This window comes from Meleagris gallopavo, chromosome 10 (genome assembly GCF_905368555.1).
Source record: "Meleagris gallopavo chromosome 10, MGAL_WU_HG_1.1, whole genome shotgun sequence".
Lineage (NCBI taxonomy): Eukaryota > Metazoa > Chordata > Aves > Galliformes > Phasianidae > Meleagris > Meleagris gallopavo.
The window spans coordinates 13,591,468-13,613,124 of record NC_139413.1 but is presented as its reverse complement, the minus strand read 5'-3'; the positions used below and the strand labels follow the sequence as shown (position 1 = coordinate 13,613,124).

The 21,657-nt window shown below is 36.3% G+C and overlaps 1 protein-coding gene across 5 annotated transcripts in view; it reads right to left on the bottom strand.

Moving 5' to 3' along the window:
- Positions 1-21,657, bottom strand: part of EVI5 (ecotropic viral integration site 5) — a 90,102-nt gene that overhangs the window by 43,622 nt on the left and 24,823 nt on the right. For 4 of the 5 annotated variants that reach the window (XM_085231816.1, XM_085231812.1, XM_085231811.1 and 1 more), the window contains 12 exons: positions 17,169-17,398; positions 13,758-13,947; positions 10,625-10,849; positions 9,599-9,673; positions 8,867-8,992; positions 8,136-8,279; positions 7,040-7,129; positions 6,847-6,944; positions 5,534-5,594; positions 3,739-3,792; positions 1,434-1,466; positions 736-882 (listed from right to left, as the gene is read on the bottom strand). In XM_085231816.1, coding sequence (XP_085087942.1) covers positions 736-882; positions 1,434-1,466; positions 3,739-3,792; positions 5,534-5,594; positions 6,847-6,944; positions 7,040-7,129; positions 8,136-8,279; positions 8,867-8,992; positions 9,599-9,673; positions 10,625-10,849; positions 13,758-13,947; positions 17,169-17,398 — 1,473 coding nt within the window. Of the gene's footprint in view, positions 1-735; positions 883-1,433; positions 1,467-3,738; positions 3,793-5,533; positions 5,595-6,846; positions 6,945-7,039; positions 7,130-8,135; positions 8,280-8,866; positions 8,993-9,598; positions 9,674-10,624; positions 10,850-13,757; positions 13,948-17,168; positions 17,399-18,202; positions 18,861-21,657 lie in introns of those variants that run through there. The other variant, XM_019618454.3, reaches the window with a different exon arrangement.

The window sequence follows — 21,657 nt, the reverse complement described above, 5'->3', positions numbered from 1 at the left end:
CAACTTATTCAGCAAGTGAAGATGGCATAAGCAGCCTCCCTCTATTGAAAGAGGATACCAAACTCCTTGCAAGCAGCTTAGGGAAAGTAACTTCAGCCTCACAGTAGTGGTCTAAAGTCTTGCACAATGCACAGCCTAAAATGCATAGTACATACAAACACAGTATTTGCTAAATATAGCAGCTAACTTATATTTCCTGTTCCACCTGCACATAAATCCACACCTTTTAATGAACTCTTGTACTGTCTCCAAAGCAAAGGATAGCTACTTTGCTAATGTTTTGCAAAAAACATGCTTGGAAAATATGCATGTATCCAGAAAAAAAAAAAAACAAAACCATCAATATTGAAGCACACAACTTAAATGAGAAGCTAGGAAATGGCATTATCAACTCTCAAGTTTGAGTATTCAGACTGACATAACTCGCAATGGCTAGAGTTCTTTGACATGAAAAGGTTGTGGGCTGGCTTTCCTTTGGTTTTTTGTTGGTTTGTTGTTGTTGTTGTTTGTTTTGTTGATTTTTTTTTTAAACTTACATTTATCCAGGGTATGAATTCCATCATCTATCAGTAAGAAGAGATCAAAACAGCATTTAGTGCAATTTGTATACTTCGTAAGATGGAAAATCACAATACACAAGCATTTGTAAGGACAGCACAGACACCATGTCACAATGAGGAGAAACAAACACGAGTGAATGAAAAACATGAGATGATGTGCTGCCGGGCTCCTTACCCATTGCTGCTGCTGCTGGAGCTCCCTGATGGTACTCTCAGCTTGCTCCAGTTTAGTATTGGCCTCATCACTCTGCTGTTTGATGGTGGCCAGCTCCCGTTTTATGAGGTAGTTTTCCTCAGCCTCCTGGGCCCTTGTCACTTGTCCCTTAGGACATAATTATGTGGGTTTTTTCCCCTCAAAAGCAATTGAGGATAAATCCAAGAAAGACTGCCTTTGCAGTACTCAGGTGCACATTTCAGATTGGTTTTGCAAACAGCATAGAATACAATTAGTAGAAATTTTTGGATAATGTAGTACTAAGCAGTTGCTTTAGTACTTTGTTACTAAGCTTGATATCCTTCCAGCAAGCACAATTGTGTACCTGCATTCAATAAAGTCAATTCATGCAATATTACTCAGTTGTACATGCAAAGATTTAAGTTTGTAATATTCAACTGAAGTGTTAATAATGTTTCAATCCATTTGAAACAAATTTCCACCAGAATTACATTAGGTTAGAAAATTATTATAACGTGCAACTACTGGCTTTATATTTTTTAATGTATTAAACAACTTTCTAGTAAGAGATTAGCCATATATTTATTCCAAATCAACAAGGCAAGGATAGAGAGCAGCATGCAAATATGCATGCATTAAAGCAGTTTGGTTTTGTGAAAGTAGAAAGAGTCATACAGTAGAAGACTAGAAGACTATACCTGTATCAATCTATCTGCCAAGGAAGCACTTTCCTACAAAGGAAAAATTCAGATAGGAATAAGGAAAAGAAAAAACAAAAGAGCGATAATAGTGACACACACACACACACACAAAAAAAAAGACTAGAGCAGAGAAAGAAAGTGTCCAAGTTCTATCCATTTTTCTATACAGGCAACTTGTTTTTACAAGGTTAAAAGCTCTTATATAAGTTAAGGCAACTCAGGCTGGAAATTGCAGGAAGCAGCCTTTTACTGCAACAGATGTAACAAGTCAATCTTTGATACAAGCAGGTACCAAAGCCAGATTTCTGTTATGCTTAGAATTCACTTACAGATCTGAACACTACGAAAGGAAGGCATTTCAGCACAAAGGCAACTCCACTAAGTGCAGAGACATCCAAGCAGAACTAATGCTTCCACAAAGATGAAACAGGGAAATTAAATGGCGCAAACTGAAAGACCTAAGTAGAAAATTTCAACCACGACAGCTAATATTTTGTTCTAATGAGCTTTAGCAATAACTCGATTAAACAGTTCATAGAGTCTTTTCCCTTACCGAAGTACTACAAGAAATGTGTGCATGCTGACAAGCACTACATTTCCTCCACCCTGCTAAATGTACAATTTAATTAAAGACATCTCCACTCTATCACCCTTGTAAGCACCCAATTTTCACAGATTCGATGGTATTCTATTCAGAGATGGTTAAACCATCCAAAATCTTATAAAAATTCCAAGGATAAAGTTTGAACTGATTGATAGGAGCTACCAGTTAAATGTAGTCAGGTTACTTCTTAAGGTGTTTGTCATTACAGTTTGCTAAGAAAATCACAAGTAAATCATTTGCAAGGATGAGGAGAGAAATTTTTAAAAGTTCCCAAGAGAAGAATTATATGAGTTGTTTTTTTTCTTTTTTACTTCATGATCTGTTCTTAGATGCTTTGATGACAAGAATTTTGGACAAGGGTAATTAATATGGATAACTTCTCATTTTGAAGCATTTCAATTCCAATCAGACCGGGATATTCTGAAAATGAATCTTGACATTTTAAACACAGAATTTACAGGCACATGAGTTGTCTAGTGGCTCACCATTGAGTTCCTAGCAAATAAAAAATAAAAAAACAAACTTTGAACCTCTGCAAATGAAGCATAAACCAGGGACATTTACTATTGTAAGTCCACAACAAAAACACTAACATCATTTGTTACAGAATTAAACATTTCAAAGTCCATTTCCTTCAGTTAGCTTTACCTACACCTCAAGATCTGAAACAACTAGATTCATAAAATTTTTGGTCACAACTTCTTTTCACAAGATGTCCCTCACAACGTGCATTTTTTCCCAAACCACAGTTCAGAAATCACAGTTAATCACAACGTGACCATTAAATCTATTATGGCTTCTTGGAGAAACATCTGAAATACAGCATTGTTAAATTATTTCAGATAAAATTTAGTCTGTCCTTTTCCTTACTGTGAAGCAATTCTTTGTAAGTCATGAGCATTCAACTTCATTTGCTGAAAGACAGCTGTTATTTGCAGTTAAAATGGGTAAGAACATTCTCATGCTAGAGCACACCTTCTTAGATTCAGTCTGTCACATAAAGCATGATATCAACACAGGAAAGCCAAAGTACAATGCTTGCATGCTATCAGTACATAAGACAACAGTTATCATGCATACTTGAACATTATATCCAGCTACAAAGAAGCCTAACAAAACCCTATTTTAGACTATATCCGTGAGAAATTATTTCCCCCAACCCCTCTTTATCTGTAATTTCTACAAAAATTCCAAATCATGTAAGATGAATTAATAGCTGACAGCAACAGACTTCTGTACTAACCGTGAATGCTGCAACAACATCCCTCTTCTGCTGTATTCAGTGACAACAATCTTTCACCTTCACCTCTCTGATCATTGATAAGCCTGTCATTTTGCTCCTACATAAAAACCTAGCAACTTCAGATTGTCAGAAGTGAGGACTTGCTCACAATAAACTCTTTTCCATCCAGGCATTACACTATTTTATGTAGTCTTCTGTACTTCTATACTTCCAGTTGAGGAATAAAATGCTACAGAAATCAGATATACCAAGATGTTCAAATAAGAGCCAGACAAACATAAGCACTGACATTCACAGCTTTGTTATTGCCACGCTTTTGGCTAAGCACTGTTAGTGAACATTGTAAATCAACCAGAAAAAAAATAGTAAGTTATGAGATCCATTTCATATCGTAAGATGACTAATCGATATAATGCATATAATAACAGATTAAATTTGGTCACTAGCTTACTTACTTTTTCTAACGTTTCAATGCGCTGTTTTAGGAGCCTATTTTCAGTTCGCAACCTCTGAAATGGAAACAATTCAGAACTTTAATTCTCAGGTTATGGAAGTCTGATAAAGCCAAGCAGGTTAACTTAAGAAAATGAAAACCAAAATGTCTTATCACAGCTGCAAAAAAATCAATATGAATACAAACGTGAGCAGTGATACTCATTTTAAACATTCTTTTTATTTGATGTACTAACTCAAACAGTGAGCTCATACAGCTTGAGAGAGAAAAGATAAGAAAGGTATCGTGCAATATGAAAGCAATTGTATTGGTGCTGTATGAAAGTCAGTGAACCCAGGGCTTAACCACACAACCCTATTAGCCTCCTCTTCATAAACAGAGCAGGACACAATCCTCATGGTGAAGGGACATGAAAAAGTAATCCCTCCACTAGGACAAGTTAATGAGATGCTACAGAGGCTCTCCTCCTTTTCTTCTCAATAAAAAGGATAATTAATTTTTTTACTTGTTAGAAACTATATGAACAATTATTTACTTCCAAAGTAAGAAATAACTACTTTTTTTTTATCTGTATCTTTTTTTAATCCGATGCATTTCGTACAAATCTTAACTTGATAAGCCATCCCAGCAGACCCTAATTGAAAGTAAAGAATGCTACCTGTCTTACTATTTGTTTACAAGGATAAATCATATGCAAAAGCACAGAAAATTTCTGTGCTCCCAGATGCACATCACTGAATTTTTCTGAAGAACTGTTGTCTTTGAAATTGACATAGAAAGACAAATGACCAGAAATGTATGGCAAGAAGGAAGGATACAACTCACTCCCTCTAAAAAGCTTAAATGCTAAAGGAAAATACAACAAAAGCTTATTTATGTAACAAAAGCAAATAAATGTTCCATGAAGTATGAGAAACAGGTCAGTCAGTAAAAGAACCTAAGCCTGTAGGAGCAGATCTGAAGGTTTTTTGACCAAGATCTCCTGAACCCCACATTATGTATCAATTGCAGAAGCTCCATAAGGAAGAGGTGAACACAGACAGGACGCCTTGTGTGCAAGGCATCAGAGGAAAAATAAATAAATCTCAAAACCAATCTTGAAGTACTTGAGAGAAATGTGGTAAAATCTTCCTTAAAATGTTTTCCAAATCTTCCACGTGGAATATCCACATCTTAAAACAGTGTTGTGAACCTCTGATAAATGAGGTTGTCTGTAAATCAAAGTTTAGTAGCAGAAACTAACGAGAACCATGTACAGCAGGTCTCCACTGATTAATTCTGGTGAACAAATTTGAAGAGAAATGTCACAGTCAAGTGCCCTTTATGAGCAAACAGTCCAATGCAAATGCTAAAAAACAACAATGTGGGAACCTCAATTACGTGTCCTGCTACACGTCCTTCCTTCTAGTACTTAAAAGAGGATCCACAAAAAAGCTGGAGAGGGAATTTCTATCAGAGGCAGTAGAAAGAGGATAAAGGGTAATGACTTTAAAAGACAGATTTAGATTGGATATCTGGAATAACTCCTTTCTTCAGAGGGTGGTAAGGCACTGGAACAGGCTGCTCTGAGTCACTTTGGATTCTCCATCCCTATTCAAGGTATTCAAGGCTAGAATGGATGGGGCCCTGGGCAACCTGATCTACTGGAAGGTATCTCTGCCTGTGTCAGAGGAGTTGAAGCTAGGTGATCTTCAAGAGATCCCTTCCAAAACAATTCTACAATACACAGATCAGACACATAATCCACATTTAAGAACTGAACTTATCTATAAGTAAATTTATAGAGGCTCTCTTACTTTAATTTCAACTTGTTCTTCCATTTCTTTTGTTTTTATTGTAGTGTATTCCTTTTCTAACCTAAAAGAATAGAAATAGTAAAGGACAATTAAAAAAGTTACTGACAATTTAAGTGGTCTAATACCTAACAAGCAACAGGAAAATAGATACAGATTATATTTCCTCCATTTAAACAACCACTTGAAAGTTGCAAATACAGTCCCCCTGTAAATACTTGGGCTGGACATTAAAATTAGTTTAAGCACAGAAATACTACTGTGGAGATAAACAGGCTGGACTATATGCTGCCGAAGTGTGGGTGCTTGCTTGTATATCTTTGAGATACAGATGTGAAATGGCAACATTTGGAACAACAATAACAACTCAATGCAGTTATGCAACAATCAATTCAATACAGTCAGTCAAAGGAACACATTGCTAGGAAGGTTTGGAGGACAGAAGGATGCAAAGAGATTTGAAGCAAAACTTAAAATTATTTTGGTCCCTCTCAAGCAAGCTCCAAAACTGCCCCAATGAAAAAAACAGCAACAAGAAGAAACACAAGTTGTGATATTCAATGCCTCTATAAAAGGCAATCAAGTAAGTTTAGCCTGAATTGTAGTGTTTTAAACTGCAAGTTTTCATATTAGTTTTCAGAGAAAGGGTGTGCCCTGCAAGTTTGGGCACTACTTCTTACTCTGATGGTGGACAGGATTAGTCAACTTATTTTGAAAGACCCTAGCACATCCATTCTCCTTGCATCACAATATACTGCAAGCTGCCTGCCTTAAGAATTGCCCAACTTAACCCTGGAAAAGCACAAGAAGGGTAAATTGATTTATCAGTACAATTTACAGACGGCAGAAAAGTGAAGACATGCAACTAACCTTAAGTAGCAGTATTATACTCAGGATTTCAAACTCAGAATCAGGATTACCCTTACAATTATCCTCCCCTCCCTACTTCACCCTCAAAAAAACAAACAGAAAAAACATCAAAAAGCTACACACTACACACCTAACACCACCCCATCCCACAACAGATTTTCTATTCAAATCTTTTTACAGAAGCTCTGTAATTTTCTGTAACATGCAGCTTTCCTCAGAAGCTTTAGTTTTTAAGTGAGATTTGATTGTATTCAGGAACAATAGCAAATACCACTTCAGTAGAATTCTCTTGCAAACAGTACTTCAGTTTTTAACTCTTCACAGTATAAAACCCCCAAAAATTTAGACATGGAAAATTCAAAGTGAAGTAATGCATAACGAGCTTTGAACAAACAAACAATAACTCCAAGCAATAGTATGATCTTTTCTCAAAATGTTATACCTACTTTTTCATCTTTTTTGCATTGTATTTGACTTGGTAAGATGCTTGGATTAATTTGTCTGGACCACTGTCAAACTGATGTGGAATGACCTTTTGAAAGTGCTAAAAGCAATCAGAGCACAAGATTACATATAATTAACAGCTGCAAATAAAAACACATCACACACATCTCTTAAAATATTATAATCTTAACTTACCTGTAACATCCCTTCCATGTCAAGTTGCAGTAATTCTGCTTGGTTTGTCTGAAGTAGTGCTAAACCTACTCGAAATACTATCTCTAAACCCTGTAAATAGAAGTTAAAATAATATTCAACAATTATTCATAGTACTGTCAATGCTACAAGATGATTCTACTATTGAAGAACATTGGAAAGCTCACCCAGTTTCCCAAACAAAAGAAAGGGAAATCAAAAAAATCTTTAAACAACATATTGATCCTGGGTTCCTTGTTTTGTACTGAAGACAAATAGGCTACTTGTCCTAACACCAGATCCTCTTCAGAGTGCTACCGCAGAAGTAAAAATCTCTTAAATGACAGTTCTTTACATGAGCTTTATCAATAATTTTAAATACACCTGGTACTAAAATATAATGAATAAAAAAAGAAACCAGGTACTTCTCAAAAAAGGCATTTTTGTTTCAAATAAGGTATAACACAACTGAACAATTTAAACAGATTCCAGGGAATGCTTGACTCAAGAATATCCTAGATACTATACACGATCTGGAAGGAATCCATCTCTGAGTTAGTGTTTTCTAGAAGATTATTGAAGAGGAAAAGCATAAATGGACTAAAAGCTTTGGTTTGTTACTACTTACATTCACCCAAAGCTCTAACCCTAGGTACACCTTAGGCATCAGAGATAATTCCACTGAGTAATTCCATAAATTCTTTTGGCTACTAGCCATCTTCTACACTTCCTCCTCCTCATCTGCTTATCCCCATGAAGTTTTAACATGGGCCCAAAAGATTTATTTTCTACCCCAAACGACTGAAAAACAGATGCCCCTGTTGCACGATGCTATCATACTGCATCCAGAACTTCTGGCAGATACGATGACTCTTCAATAGGCTTAGACTATAAAGTTGCATACAGCATCTATACTCAAATATGTAGTTGCTTTTCCTTAAACTACATGCACAGACATCTTCCCCTACCAAACAACTAATAAACATCTACAAAGCAAGGGTATTTGAAATTTGCTCATCAGAACTGTCTTGACAGTACTACTGAAATAGCTGCTCTTAACCATTACTCTTGAAATAGAACATAAGTATTGAGTAGTTACCTCAGACATAAAGATATCAAATATTCTTGTTGCAATTGGTAGTGGAAAAGTTGTAAGAAATATAGTTAAAAACCACGATGATGCATACATAGAAGTGTGGAAACTCTGAGACTGAAAGTGCACATAAAGTTCTGGAAGATGCTCCTGGAGAAAAAGATGAAAAAAATATATTTGTTATGGTTTTGCAAGTAGTTTTTATTGTGCAAATGGCTCTGACATACAGGGAAAAATAATTGGTATTTGCCACAGCCAGTAGTTACATAACACACAACTGGAACAAATATCACTTGATATGGGTATGAAAGTTTATCATTATGAAGATCCTAGCAGCAGACATGGCAGTATAATCTGTAGTATTTCTACACTGCACAGCAGAAATGTAAACATTTCCATACCACAAAATTAAGCCTACTTGTCCCTGTTAGCCCAACTTCTACTTTAAAAAAAAAATCAGCTATAAATTGAGTACAAATTTATAAAAATACATTTTAGTCCTAAAATTCTCAATGCAAGCTTTACAAATCATAGGCATGAAGTATAGCAACACAAGTCCTCATGACATTGTTAAAGGTTAAAAAGTACATTATACAGACACACAGACTTTCTCCTGCAGTCTTGAAATCAGCTATTGTCAGAGAACAGTCTATTATCAACAAACAAGCCTGCTCTTGAATTGCAATTCTCAATTTCATTATCCTCATTTACTGAAGTTTGACAGATTTTGTGTATACCTGTATCATGCACTCAAACTGGTACATACAAAGGCCCAGTTCAGCCATGCTTGGTTTGAAGAGTTCTCGTAGTCTGTAATCTTGCATTAATTTAACAAACACACAAAATGCTTCTTCTTCTGGCATCTATATCAAAAATAAAAACAACAGAAACAAAAACTCAAGAGAAGCATAAGGACAGAATGAATGTTTAGGAAGATTTAGTGTTTTGCTGTTTCTCTAAACAAGGAATTTATAACTGATGATTACTATTGTAGTTTTCTTTGTATATGCTGGGTCCTACCAAGTGGCTTCTAAACCAAAATGGAGGTCTGCAAACTTCTTACAATATAACCTGGTTTATAAAACTGAACAGTAATACAAAGACAACTTTTAAAATATGACACTTGTGAAATTCCAGTTGAACTAAAAGGAGGTTTAGCATAATAGATTTGAAATGACTATTCAATAGCTGAAATAACATGTCCTAGAGTAACTTGCAAAACTGGGATCCCACCTTAGCTTTAAGAAACAATTGCATTCTCTCACTCAGAAAGTTAGTAGCTTCTTGACAAAAGACAGAAACAGAGAATATTCTCATTTGATTTGCAGAATAAAAGACAGCCCTCTACTATTACAGTTTAACAAACAGCAATTAAGAATGACCAGAAAATTCCTTCCAAATCACTACGACGCATTACGCGATCTAGCAGGGATTTTCATTGTTCGCATATTTCTTAATACAGTGTTTACCTGCATAAGTAGTAATCCAACAATAAAAGCACTTCCTTGACAGTATCCAACTTCACGATCCACCAAAGAATAAGCCTACAAAATAACATTTTTAAGACTCCAAACAATTAAATCCTCATTACTAATAAAAATATATCTTAGCTCATGCTGTTATTTTGATAACAACTTTTCTTGCTCTTCCAAAACCCCAGCAAACAGACACTCCATACAAAAAATCTGAACAGATATTTAGTTGCTACCTGCAGCTACAGAGACATGAACTTTGCTCTGTTGGCCTTCAACACACTAACACACATCTAAAAAAGCTTGCAGTTCACAGGAATTTGCCAGGTCTTACAAGATAAGAAGGTTCCCATACCAAATGCACGGGATTACTACATCTGCAGAAGATTTGACAAAAGAAACAGTCTGTTTCAGAACAATTCAGAGCCGCAGTTCTATTTACAGGTGGTTTCCACACATATTGTATGTTTCCATGCATTTTTTAGAATTGGAAGTTACTACGATTCAGAGAAGGGCTGACTTCTCTGTTGAAGCTACAACAGAAATTTAAGCTGTAGTAGAATGGAGGCAATACAGTGACATTTTGTGGCAATCTCATTTTGTGTGCTTGTGCACTAACAACTGCACATTAGCTTGCACCTACCATTTTCTTCTACCACACACAGGCTCACCAACACCTGAAAATGGAATGCTCGTTTTGATTTACTATGTTCTCATCTATCAGTATTGTTTATTTCATGGCACACTTTTTTCCATTATGCTATCAGCAGTTACTATGTGAAATTGCTTTAATGCAAGTTTAGTAAGCAAATGTTTTAAATCTCTTATAAAATCATATTAAATAGGAATACAATATTTGAAAGCTATCTTTGAAATGTAATTTGGAAAGTAGAGTAAGTTTAAAAAAAACAAACAGGACACGTGAAACTGACACAACACATTCAGAAGTTAAATTATTTTTTTAAACCTTTGTGCTTGCTTACTCTTGTTAATGTGTTTTCAAGAACAGAAACGCTGACTTACCTTCATTACATTAAATAAAACCTCCTGCCCAAGGCTGTCTTTCTCTTTAAAGAAATCATGCTCTGGATACGTTCTAGCAATGTCCCTTCTTATTAGTTTCTCACAAGGAGATGTCATTTTCAAAAGCTCTGAATACTGATCCTTTATTGGCATGCTTTGAGCACTACACAGAAGCTGCCAGACAATTGCTCTGAAATGATGAGGTATCCCTTTTCGAACAAGCTCCTAAAGCACAAAAAGGGATACAAAATCATTAATATTTCCTGAAAATAATACATTATGTCACAAATCAGTTACAAAGCTCATAAGGTGTAAGCCTCAATTGCAGCCCGATAGATAAATGGCAGGTAATAAAAATTAAGTGTTTTTAATTAGCTAATTTAGACAATTAAAGGTTTTGTTTGTTTGTTTTTAAGTAAATAACTATGAAAAAAACTGAACATTAAGAAAACATTTTCAACAAGAACTCCTCTAGGCCAAAGAGTAATAGTAATTTTTAATATTTCACAAAACATTATTGAATAAAGTAATCTTAATTATATTCCTAGTTCTTAAGACATAAGAAATTATTGCTTAAGAATAACTTCCAAGACAAGTAAATGGCAAAAAAAAAATTGAAACTAAATGGAGCACAGACAACCAGAAAAAAGTGCACAAGATTTCTATCAGAAGTCATTTGACACACACTCCACAAAAATGTCTAATTTCTCTCTTGTGCCAGTATTTCAAAGTTTTCTTTTGTTTAAAGGAAGTATTTAAATGTGATTTCTGACAATAGACCAAGAATACATTGTTTACATCAACTGAGCTTGCTTCATTTACCTGAAATTCCCTGAAGAGAAAAAAAATAAAAATCAGCTAGTTATTATACAACTCAAACCTTCTCAGATCTATTTATCACATTCCAAGAATGTTACTCGTCTTTTCAGAACAGACAAGTAGAAAGAAGTCTTGTTGCTTAATGTGAAAAACTGCGGGGAAAGCATGAGTCGAAGATAATAGGTTTAGTAGTACTTTCTGCAACTAGGATCTGTCTGACTACAAGACTGCCAATTCAAGACAAGAGGGTTCCTTTGTCATTGGCAGGTTTTTTGTTTGTGGTTACTTTTTTTTTTTTTTTTAAGCCTTATGAACTATTATCAAATACTGTCTCCTGCAGGTCAGTTTATTTTATTTTGCGGGTATTTATTCTGAGGTCAGAATCATCTATTCTACTCCTATTTGTCCAAGTACTTATCCTCCTACTCCAAATATTAAGATATCACTAATATTAACTAATCTTTTGAACTTGGTAACTTCCATAGACACTCCTGCTTCAAATTATTTGTTAAGCCTGAACTCCACTGCAGGAGTTTTGCAGCACTATCTGCAGCTTTCCAATATCCTAAAGATCACCAGCTTTTTCCAGAACCTTCCTAGTAATGTCACTGCAACTATTTGTTGAGATATGACAGTGACATTTAGTTATTTCCCAAAAGATGTCCAACTCCAAACCAACAAGCCTAAGACAGCTTTCCACATTTATCTCTAGCTATTATGTCAACGACGCACTACCAGTTTGCAGTTCAGTCACCCAAAGCCTCAAAAAGTCTAAAAGCATAAACAAATAATTAGTTAGTAATTTCTTGCATTAAGTTATCATGCACTTGCTTGACCAAAATAACAAGGTTAATTCCACCAATATTCTTAGAGAAACAGCAGGAAAACACACCTAAGTATCACTAAAATTCTATTATCTTACTCAGTACTGGGCACACAGAAAAGTGAAACTTGCATCATCTTTCAGTATCTCTACAGAAACAGGAAGAGTTCCAGAGAGGCTCAAGGCACATGGATGGGTCACATCCATGTGATACACTCCTTGTATCACATACAAGGAAAACACATACACCCATGACTAATGCTTCAAAAACTTGCCAAGTATCTAGTAACTTAAGGCTAGCTTTCATAGTCAGTATGAAATGAAATTTGGGCTGCTAAGATCGTAACTACTGGCACAATCAACAACAAAGTATGGATGTTCTATATTCCAAAGTTTAGCTTGATTTTTGACAAACAAAAAAAACCCCACACACCTGAGAATTATTTCACCATTGAAAAACCTCACTAAAAGTATACTTAATTAACTAACTTTCAATAAATATTTATTCTCCAAACAATTCTTGACCAGCATGACACTTCATTTACAAAGCCTACATGCAAGCAGTTCAGAAAGTGATTCCATCCAATCTGATCTAGTTATTACCAATCTGCTTCTCCTTGCCAGGTTCACAGGTCTTCTTTGCACAGCTTTTTAGGAACACCTTTCCAGAAACTGTTTTCCCTATGCAAGCATAGAGCCTTGAATTCATTTTCATCCCTTGTTTCCACTCTCGTGTTCTCTCTCCACAACTGACTCACATAAAAGACACTTTGCTTTAGCCCATTGTTCTGCCTTCCCACAACCTATTCACACACATGAACTTCGAACTATTCAAAAGACCTTGAAATTTGTATTCTGCACATAAAACTACAGACTAAAGCCAATAAAGAACCAAAACAGAATAGGCTGCCCACGAATAAAAATCCTACACTTCCAGTACTTTCTACTTCTGAAACATGAATGTTAAATGCTCTAACTACTTTGTAATTTAAATATAAATTATTGTTGAATTCTGTTCCTGCACATGCCCACAGCTTAGACGGACATATACAGCCCAAAATTTCTCTAACCTTCTAAAACAGTTTAGAAACTGTTTTCTTCCACTTGATGTTGTTCCTGGGGTCAGCAAACTTGGCCTGAACAATTGAACTAAATTTGTATCAGATCCTCATAAAATAGAATGATCTGCTCCTCTAATAAGAATGCTTTTAAATAGACAGCTGTTCAGTGGGGAAAAAAAAAAGATATCACAGCATCCAGCTACAATATGATCTTAAGCAGGTTTTCAGTAACTCCATTTTGAAAACATCAAGTATGTGATTAAAGGAAATCTCTCATAATCAGACAGAAGTATAATAACAGTTACATAAGAAGCACTAGGGCTTCAGGATTGAAATAGATACAGTTAGAAGCTTCTCTTATTTGCTTATCTTAAAATTGAGCCAAAAAGCTATCACATTATAAATCCATCCTACAAATGTGTCCAACTACCTTAACTTGCTTTTCTTTCTTTTTCCGTACATCTTCCCATTCATTCACAATTCTCCCCCACAGGATCCACGAGTCTTCTTCAAGATGGCTGAGATTGCTAGAAGCTGATGAACTAGATACAAGAGAAGATCCACTATTTCTTCTTGACCCATTTACTGATCGCAAGGATTTGCTATCTGTTTCTAGGAGCCTGCAAAGAAACCATGCACAGACACACAAAAACAAGAAACTACATGTTCTTATCACGCTATTGCCACACTATTGTTTTTGTTTTGTTGGAAGCACAAATTTGTAAAAAAAAAAAATCACTGCAAAGAACAAGCATAGAGTTGCACTGGGTCCATGTTGGTTTTTCCAACATCCATCTGTAATAAATTTAAATAGAACTGTTCAATGTTACTATTTATAATCACTCAAGTATTTCTGCAGCCAGAATAGCAGATTACATTGCAGCCTTTTAAGGAACTAACAGAACTGTCACATTATGCATAAATAACAGAATTGAGATTTTAATCAGTGTCTTACAACCTCCTGAACTAGATCTTAATAAAGTTGGAGAAAGCACAGAGGCAGCACAAATCAAACTTCTTCCACACATTTACCAACTGGAGATTAAAAGCTGAACACAGAAGATCAGCAGGATTCGAGGTGTAAGTACCAACAACAGGGTTTGACCTTACTAGCAACACAAAAACAAACAAACAAACAAAAACCAAGGGCTTTCGTGCATTGAGTTGACAAAGAGAACACAAGCAAAGAAGTTAAACATTCTCAACAATCATTTTGAATGTCAAAGGTACAGGAAAAGACAGTAATTTTAAAGAAAAGAAATCAAAAATCTCCCCATTAACACAATACACATTGATAATGTATATACAGACATATAATAATGTAAGTTACTCTTCTGAACTATGCTGACAACTGTTCAATATGGTGTTTTATAAATGGATGAGAAAAAAAATAACTCAGTCCTAACAAATGGGAATTGGGCAACAAAAGCTAATGGATGGATAAAGCCCACCACTTGGATATGAGAACTGGGATTATCAGGTAGCAAGATTTGTACAAATACTTCATGAAGTAGAGAGATCTGGCTCAGTAATTTTTCATGCACCTGCACGAAATCTAAAAGCCTGGCAACATTTTAGCACAGTTGTATTAAGTTTTAAGTTCTTATTCATAACCCTTTTACACAAGTCTCAGACTACTTGTACTTTAAGCTCCCAGCTAAGAGATACTTATATTAGCTTTCCCAGTGCCCAGCTTTCACCTTGTTTTTTAATGTTTAGAAACCTAATACCAATGCATAATGAAAACTTAGCTCAAAAATTCCTTCTATCAGTGTGAGTCAGCATCAAAAGAGCAAAGTAATTACTGATGAAAAACGAGCACAGAAAAAATATCGCAATTATAAAAACATGATGATTATAAAAGGCTCTGACTGGTTAATTACCACAGCTTTTTCATATAAGTTTCACTAGATTGATCTTACCTGGATAAATTCATTGTCCTTGGATTTGAAAATGGGAAGTTCTTTACAAAGTAAGTAGTATGCAAAGTTCCGTGTTGTTCAACAACTGATTTCCTTCACCTAAAACTTTATAAATGATTTACTAATGCCAAACAGTTACAACAGGACTCTGGACTGAGCTACCTCATTATTTTGAGAAGACTTCCAGTAGAAATGGATTACAGAATGTTTAATACATTCATAGCCTGATACTGTTCGAGTTTTTTCAGTTCCTAGCCTGTTTAAATAATTCACATTGTTCTTGTTCATGTTAAAGTCAAGAACATAAATTAAACCTTTACAAGTACCCAGCACCAGCTATTGTTCCATGTGTTCAGTGTACAATTCCTTCTCACTGTGTTAAAATGCAGATTCAAGCTTCCAAAACTACAGTGCACCCTCCATGATAAGAGCACCACATTTTTACTTCAAGTATTGGGTCTCACAAGGAAAGTACATTTGGTGCGAGATATCTGACAACCTCTAATTACAATTCATGCACAAAACTAAAAGTGGGAAAGAACAACAAATCTGTCTTAAAAAAAAAAAGATTAATCAAATGAAAACAGATAGGTTAACCTAAATTGTACTAAATCAAGAGTGCAAACCTGAAGAAGAAAACCTAACAAGCGCAAGCTGACATGCTTCGAAAAAGCAAACTAACTTCAGGGCTTAATATAACTACTCTAGATAAACAAATCTTACGCCCTAACAAAGATAAGCAGTCCAAAGAACAGATATTACAGTTTTTTTAAATAGAAATGAGACCCTTGGTCATAAAAAGAACTGAAAGCTTCAGATTAAATGCAAATGAGCTTTCTTAAAAGCACTCCATTTACCTCCTTTTTTTTCTTCTTTTGATAAATTTTAAATGGCTACTAGCACAGCAAAAAAAATCACAGTACACCTTCAAATGAAAGATAACCCCATAAACCATAAGGAAAAGAGCTGACCTCCATTCTCAGTCATGAACTAGACAGCTACAATTTCCTTGTAAGTTACTTTACTATCAGGCTGCAGAATCAGAGCACGAAGAGAAGATGTGCCAGGAGACAATTGGCATTACTGCCTCTTCTCAGTTACAGGAGTGTATAAAAAAATTCAGGACAAACAGGAATGACTGATCAGGGATTTCTCTTTCATGAAATTAAGTCATTGCATACCTCCATTAGCATAACTGCAGCATGCATCTATTATTCCTTGCAAATAAAAGATGTTTGAACACTGCTCCATCTGTAAAATGACACCTCCAGCCATAACACTGAAGAAACTGCAAAGCCTCCTTTATTAGCTGTACCTGTACAAAATAACTTGACCTGCAGACTAAATTACAGAATACAAACTGAAGAACTCTGCTCAAACCCTTAAACTAAATAGCAGAATAGCAGCTTCTACTTTTCTACTATTTCCAACAGAAAATCCTGTTCCATGTACATCATCATAGGTAAACAGATAACACGCTAAAAGGCTACACGTGAGCAGGTTGTACTGTGGAAATCAAGAACGAAAACAAGGGAATTCTGAGGTACTCCACATTTCAAAAAGCCTATAAAAATACCATTTTTATCTAAGAATGTGAGGAAGTTACACAGAAGTCTCATTCCTATGATATTCCATTTCAGTTAGGATACTGAACACTGTGTGACTCCAATGTAAATTTCTAAAATAAGCAGCAGTTATAAGCACTTCTTTAAAACCAGAAAGATAACCCTTCTGAACATTCTACAAAAACAGATTCTTCAAGAATATACACCTTTAGAACATTAATTCTTAACCTTGAAATTAAGGTGTTGCACCAAGACAATAACAGCAACCTCCTTTAACAGTCTCAATGCTGAAGCTACAATAAACCAATTCAATCTTATTACTATAATCTGTAGATCAAGAAGTTTTGCATTTACCTGTTCTGCTCCTCAAGTTTAGCCAGTAATTCTAGGTCGTCTGGACTCAGCTGTGCTGGCGAGGATGGTGATAATGCAGGTGTAGACAAAGTGGTAGAGGAGGATGTAGTGTGTAAGGAGGCAGATGGACTTGCCACCTGACTGGCCATCTGACTGACGGTGTGCGATACAGTGTTCTTCACCCATGAGAGAGTAGAGCTCAGCTTGCCTGCAACCTTGTCTGTCGCCACCTGTGATGACAAGAAGAGGCTACAACAGTTGTGTTGTGTTTGTTTTTTTTCCCATCTTTTCAATCAACCTGCTTCCACTAAACAGGGAAAAGATGCAATATGCATAAGCTGGCATTGGGATTGTTTATTTCTGCAGAAGACCCAAAGCTGTCAGAAGCAAGACAAGCTGCAACGATAGAAATTCAGTATTACAGAAGAAATAACATGCAACTATATTGCTAATACACAAGAAAGATACAGAGGAATTTGTTCAACGGAACTGGTTTCTGCAGTACAGAAATACCACAGGTCAGTTCAGACTTCCCACTACAGAAAAAAAATCCACTACTTTTTAAAATGTATTGAGAAGATAGTAACAGCGCAGGACATGCAGAAGGATAGATGAGGAAGCAGTCAACTACTTCATAACTGACAGAGAAGCAGCAGAAACATATCAGTGTAAATCCTAAGCTCTGCTGATTTCTGTTTGCCTATAACAGAAATCCTCCACAGCATGGGGAAGAGGAACAGGTGCACCACAATTCTCATTTACACCAAAGTAAAGGATTCTTTAACACCTGCCAGCATGTAGAAAAAAAGTTAAATTCTGTGTGCTTAATGTTGTCTCTGGAAAGCTTAATGGGTTTTGCTAGAAATACTCAGATGCAGGGTTACAAACCACAAGTGTGAGCAGTAAGGCCCTGTAATGCCATGTGATAGAACACACAGCAATAATAGTGTGGTGGCAACGTCCTAGGCTACAGCAAATGAGGACAAGCCCAAACGCAGCAGCCACACATGCAGAAACAAAGAAAATTTGCTTACTTTTGGAAGGCCTCCAGTAGGCAGGGATCTCCAGCAAGATACCCTCACCTCCACTGCCAACCCTTAAATGAGGCCTGGGAAGCACTGGATCCTGGCTCCACCCCTTCCACTCACTCAGGTGCATCGCATGCAGCTGAGCTCCCCTGGGTTGCCCTGCCTTCTACCAGGTGCTCAACCACTGTTTCAAGCTGTGACTTAACATTTCTGCCACAGGCCCCCAGAAAAGCATCTGAAATGTTCCAGTTGCTTCCTGCACCACTTAGGTTTTCCTATGCAACTTCTTCTGTCCTTTCCAGTATTACAATACTAAAAAAAAAAATCCATAATTTTTTAAAGCTCACCTTGGAGATGCACTTTCAAAACTAGGATTTCAACACCACTTTTTGTAACAAAAAAAGAAAATACAATAGAGATTTCAGACTCAAATTTAATATATTCATTAATATTTCAGTCTATTGCTACTGAAGCACAAATTATTCATGTTTCATTTTAAGTGACAGATTTATAATACAGACAACACATGCATGTCACTTGGTAAGAGGACTGAGTATTTTCTCAAAGGTTTTTTACTGCTTCAAACATGACAAGCAACACAACTACTCCAAAAATAAACATTGGCAGAAACAGGAACAATCTTAAGAATACAGCAAGCAACTGCCAAAAGTCACACTTCTGTTTTGAGCACATATTCACATATAAATATTAGAAAAGCACTGATTTAGAGTTGCACACTGTGACACAAGCAGGGAGAAAAAAGGAGATACAAATGGATTATATACTACAAAGCAAAGTAATTAAGACAGCTTAAGGTGAGAAAGTAAAACCAAGCTGAGTATAGCTTACACAAGACTCACACTCTGAGTTCAGAGATCTGAAGGGGATGAGGAGGTAGGAAAAAAACCTAGAATTTACTTAGCAGTAGATCACAGGGCATTAAAAAGCCATGTAAAAGTCTGTAGGAACGGACTAGGTGAAGAATACTAAGAGAAGTTACAGTCAAGAAAACTGTACAAGACAGCGGTTAAATCAGCATTTTCCAGATGCTGAATTTCAAATTAAATTTGAAAAGCAGAAAAGACAACCCACTACACCTGGGATGCACACCAAATCAAGAGAACTGTTCAGATGACCAGCCATCTCCTGCTTACTTTCTCAAAACCCACTAGACAACCCTACAGAAGAAAAACATACAGAAGGCAATGAAAAAAGACACACAAAGAATCCAATCCACTGATCATCACTATTTCTGCATGAGCAAAACCACAGACTCAATCAACTCTGAGAACACGTTTGCTTCCCCAAAGAGGTCTCCCTTAAGAGCCCGCCAATTAATCACACTTCAAACACAAACTCAGCTCACAGCCCGTGCCCAGGAACCCCACCATACCACTCAGCTGCTATAGATTTTTGAGCACAGCACACGGGCTCTTGTTCATTGCTGACTAAAACACACAGCTAATGGTGGAACTGTGTTGAAAAATAGCGTCACTGTGCCGCTGTAGTATCCATAGAAACAAACAGGAGGCATTACTTTCAGAGCAACCTACATACACATTTCTGCAGACACTGAGTTTGACCAATACTCTGCATTCCCCTGAAAGAAACAGGTATTAAAGCTATGGGTGTCTCAATTATCAGAAATACTGTTTCAACTATTCTTGTTGTACAACAAAGTAAAAATAACTGCAAGCCTTAACAATTAAGTTGGAAATTCTTTCACTATGTTTGAAAGTAGTCTTTTACTAGTCTGCCATTCAAACTATATCTAAGTCAAGCACCTTAGAGATGTAAAGCTAAGTTCTTACATACATCACTTTACACAGTGATGTGGAAAAAAACACTTTCCAAATGTTTGGTTGTGACTAGCTACTAGTTTTTGATGCCCATTTTAAATAACATACAATAGTTTTTCCTCTCATAAAGGTAACAGTAAGCTCTTCTCATAACATCCTGCTAGTTACAAGTGCACTGCCAAATTCTGACCGCAGCAACCCACTAGTAAAAGACAAGCTCCATCTGACAGTCTGAAGAAACCTTATTTAAAAAACAAAACCAACCCACACCAGCATTCATACAGCATATGATACTGGTGAATCAGAGACCTGTGTCATCGCAATATTAATATTCTCTAAAATTAAGAAAAAAATCAAGAATGCTTTATGATAATCATCAAGCAGGCATTTAATACTATACTATAGAGACAGACAAAATTTGTTCAGACAAAAAATAACACTCGATAGCAGCTTTTGGCTGTTTCCCAAGTTAGGAACGAATACAAGCAGATTAAGTGTCCACAGTCGCTCTCTAAGCCAACATCTTTGTTTTAGTCCAAATGCCCAACCACAGTACTGCACTTCAACCCCAAATACGCAGTAACTGCCTCAACCCAACTTGGAAGGGTTAGTTTTACAGAAAACTAGCAAGCAAAGTTGACAGTTAGTACAGCCCGCAGTAACAGCCACTGCAGTGTCTCTCTCAATGTGACCAAAAGGCATTAATGCTCCTCACCGCCCAAATCAGAACAGATATTTCCTAGGCTCTCCCCAAAACACTCCTTCCCAGCAAACTCAATAATTGTTTCCAGAGTTCTTAGGCTGTTAACAAGTTAACAGCAATCAAGGATAAGCCAGACTTCACTAAATCACTTCCGCCTCTACCTTGTGGGCATGCAGCTTTTGCTAAGCGTACATGTAAACACCAGGAATACCTCCCTGCTGAACGTGAGCTGAGCAAAGCTAAGTCCCCCTCCATTATGACTAAGCCACCCTCCCAGATGCCAACCCCCAGTTATTCCAACTGCCACCTGCAGCAGAAGGACAAGACGCTCTTTAACCAAAGGCATTTAAGCAGATGACTACAATGAAGACAGTATTCCTCATATACATTAACCAAAAATTTACCAAGTTGATGTTGGTTTTCATAAGGTAAATAAGACACAGGGCTTTAATTCAAAACACCGTCACATAGTTAAAACCTCAGAGGATTTATTTAACAGATCAAGATTATAAACTTAAATATAAAAGCAAACAGTCAATACATAAGTACATATTTTTATTATTAAAAAAATTGGAAAAAATACTGAATTCAGAGTATAAAATGAAGGTACGGAAAAAAGTTGTTTGAGGGAAGAACCACTGGGATTTTTTTCTTTTACATGACTGTTTGTGAGAACACTGAATTAGCAAGATAAACAGCCCTGCTTTTTCAAAATCCTCTGAGAAAGGACTCCACTTCCCCCTTTTTTCCATTTTTCAAATACTTCTCCCTCAGCCTTATCCAAAGAAGCAGCTGACACTAACTACTTAAGCACTTCATTTTCCCCCACCCCTTTCTCCTGTCAACTTTGAAAAGCTTCTCCCACCTCCTCCTCTTCATAAACTCCATTTCACCTATTCCATTCACCAGCCATCTCCTGCTTACTTTCTCAAAACCCACTAGACAACTCTACAGAAGAA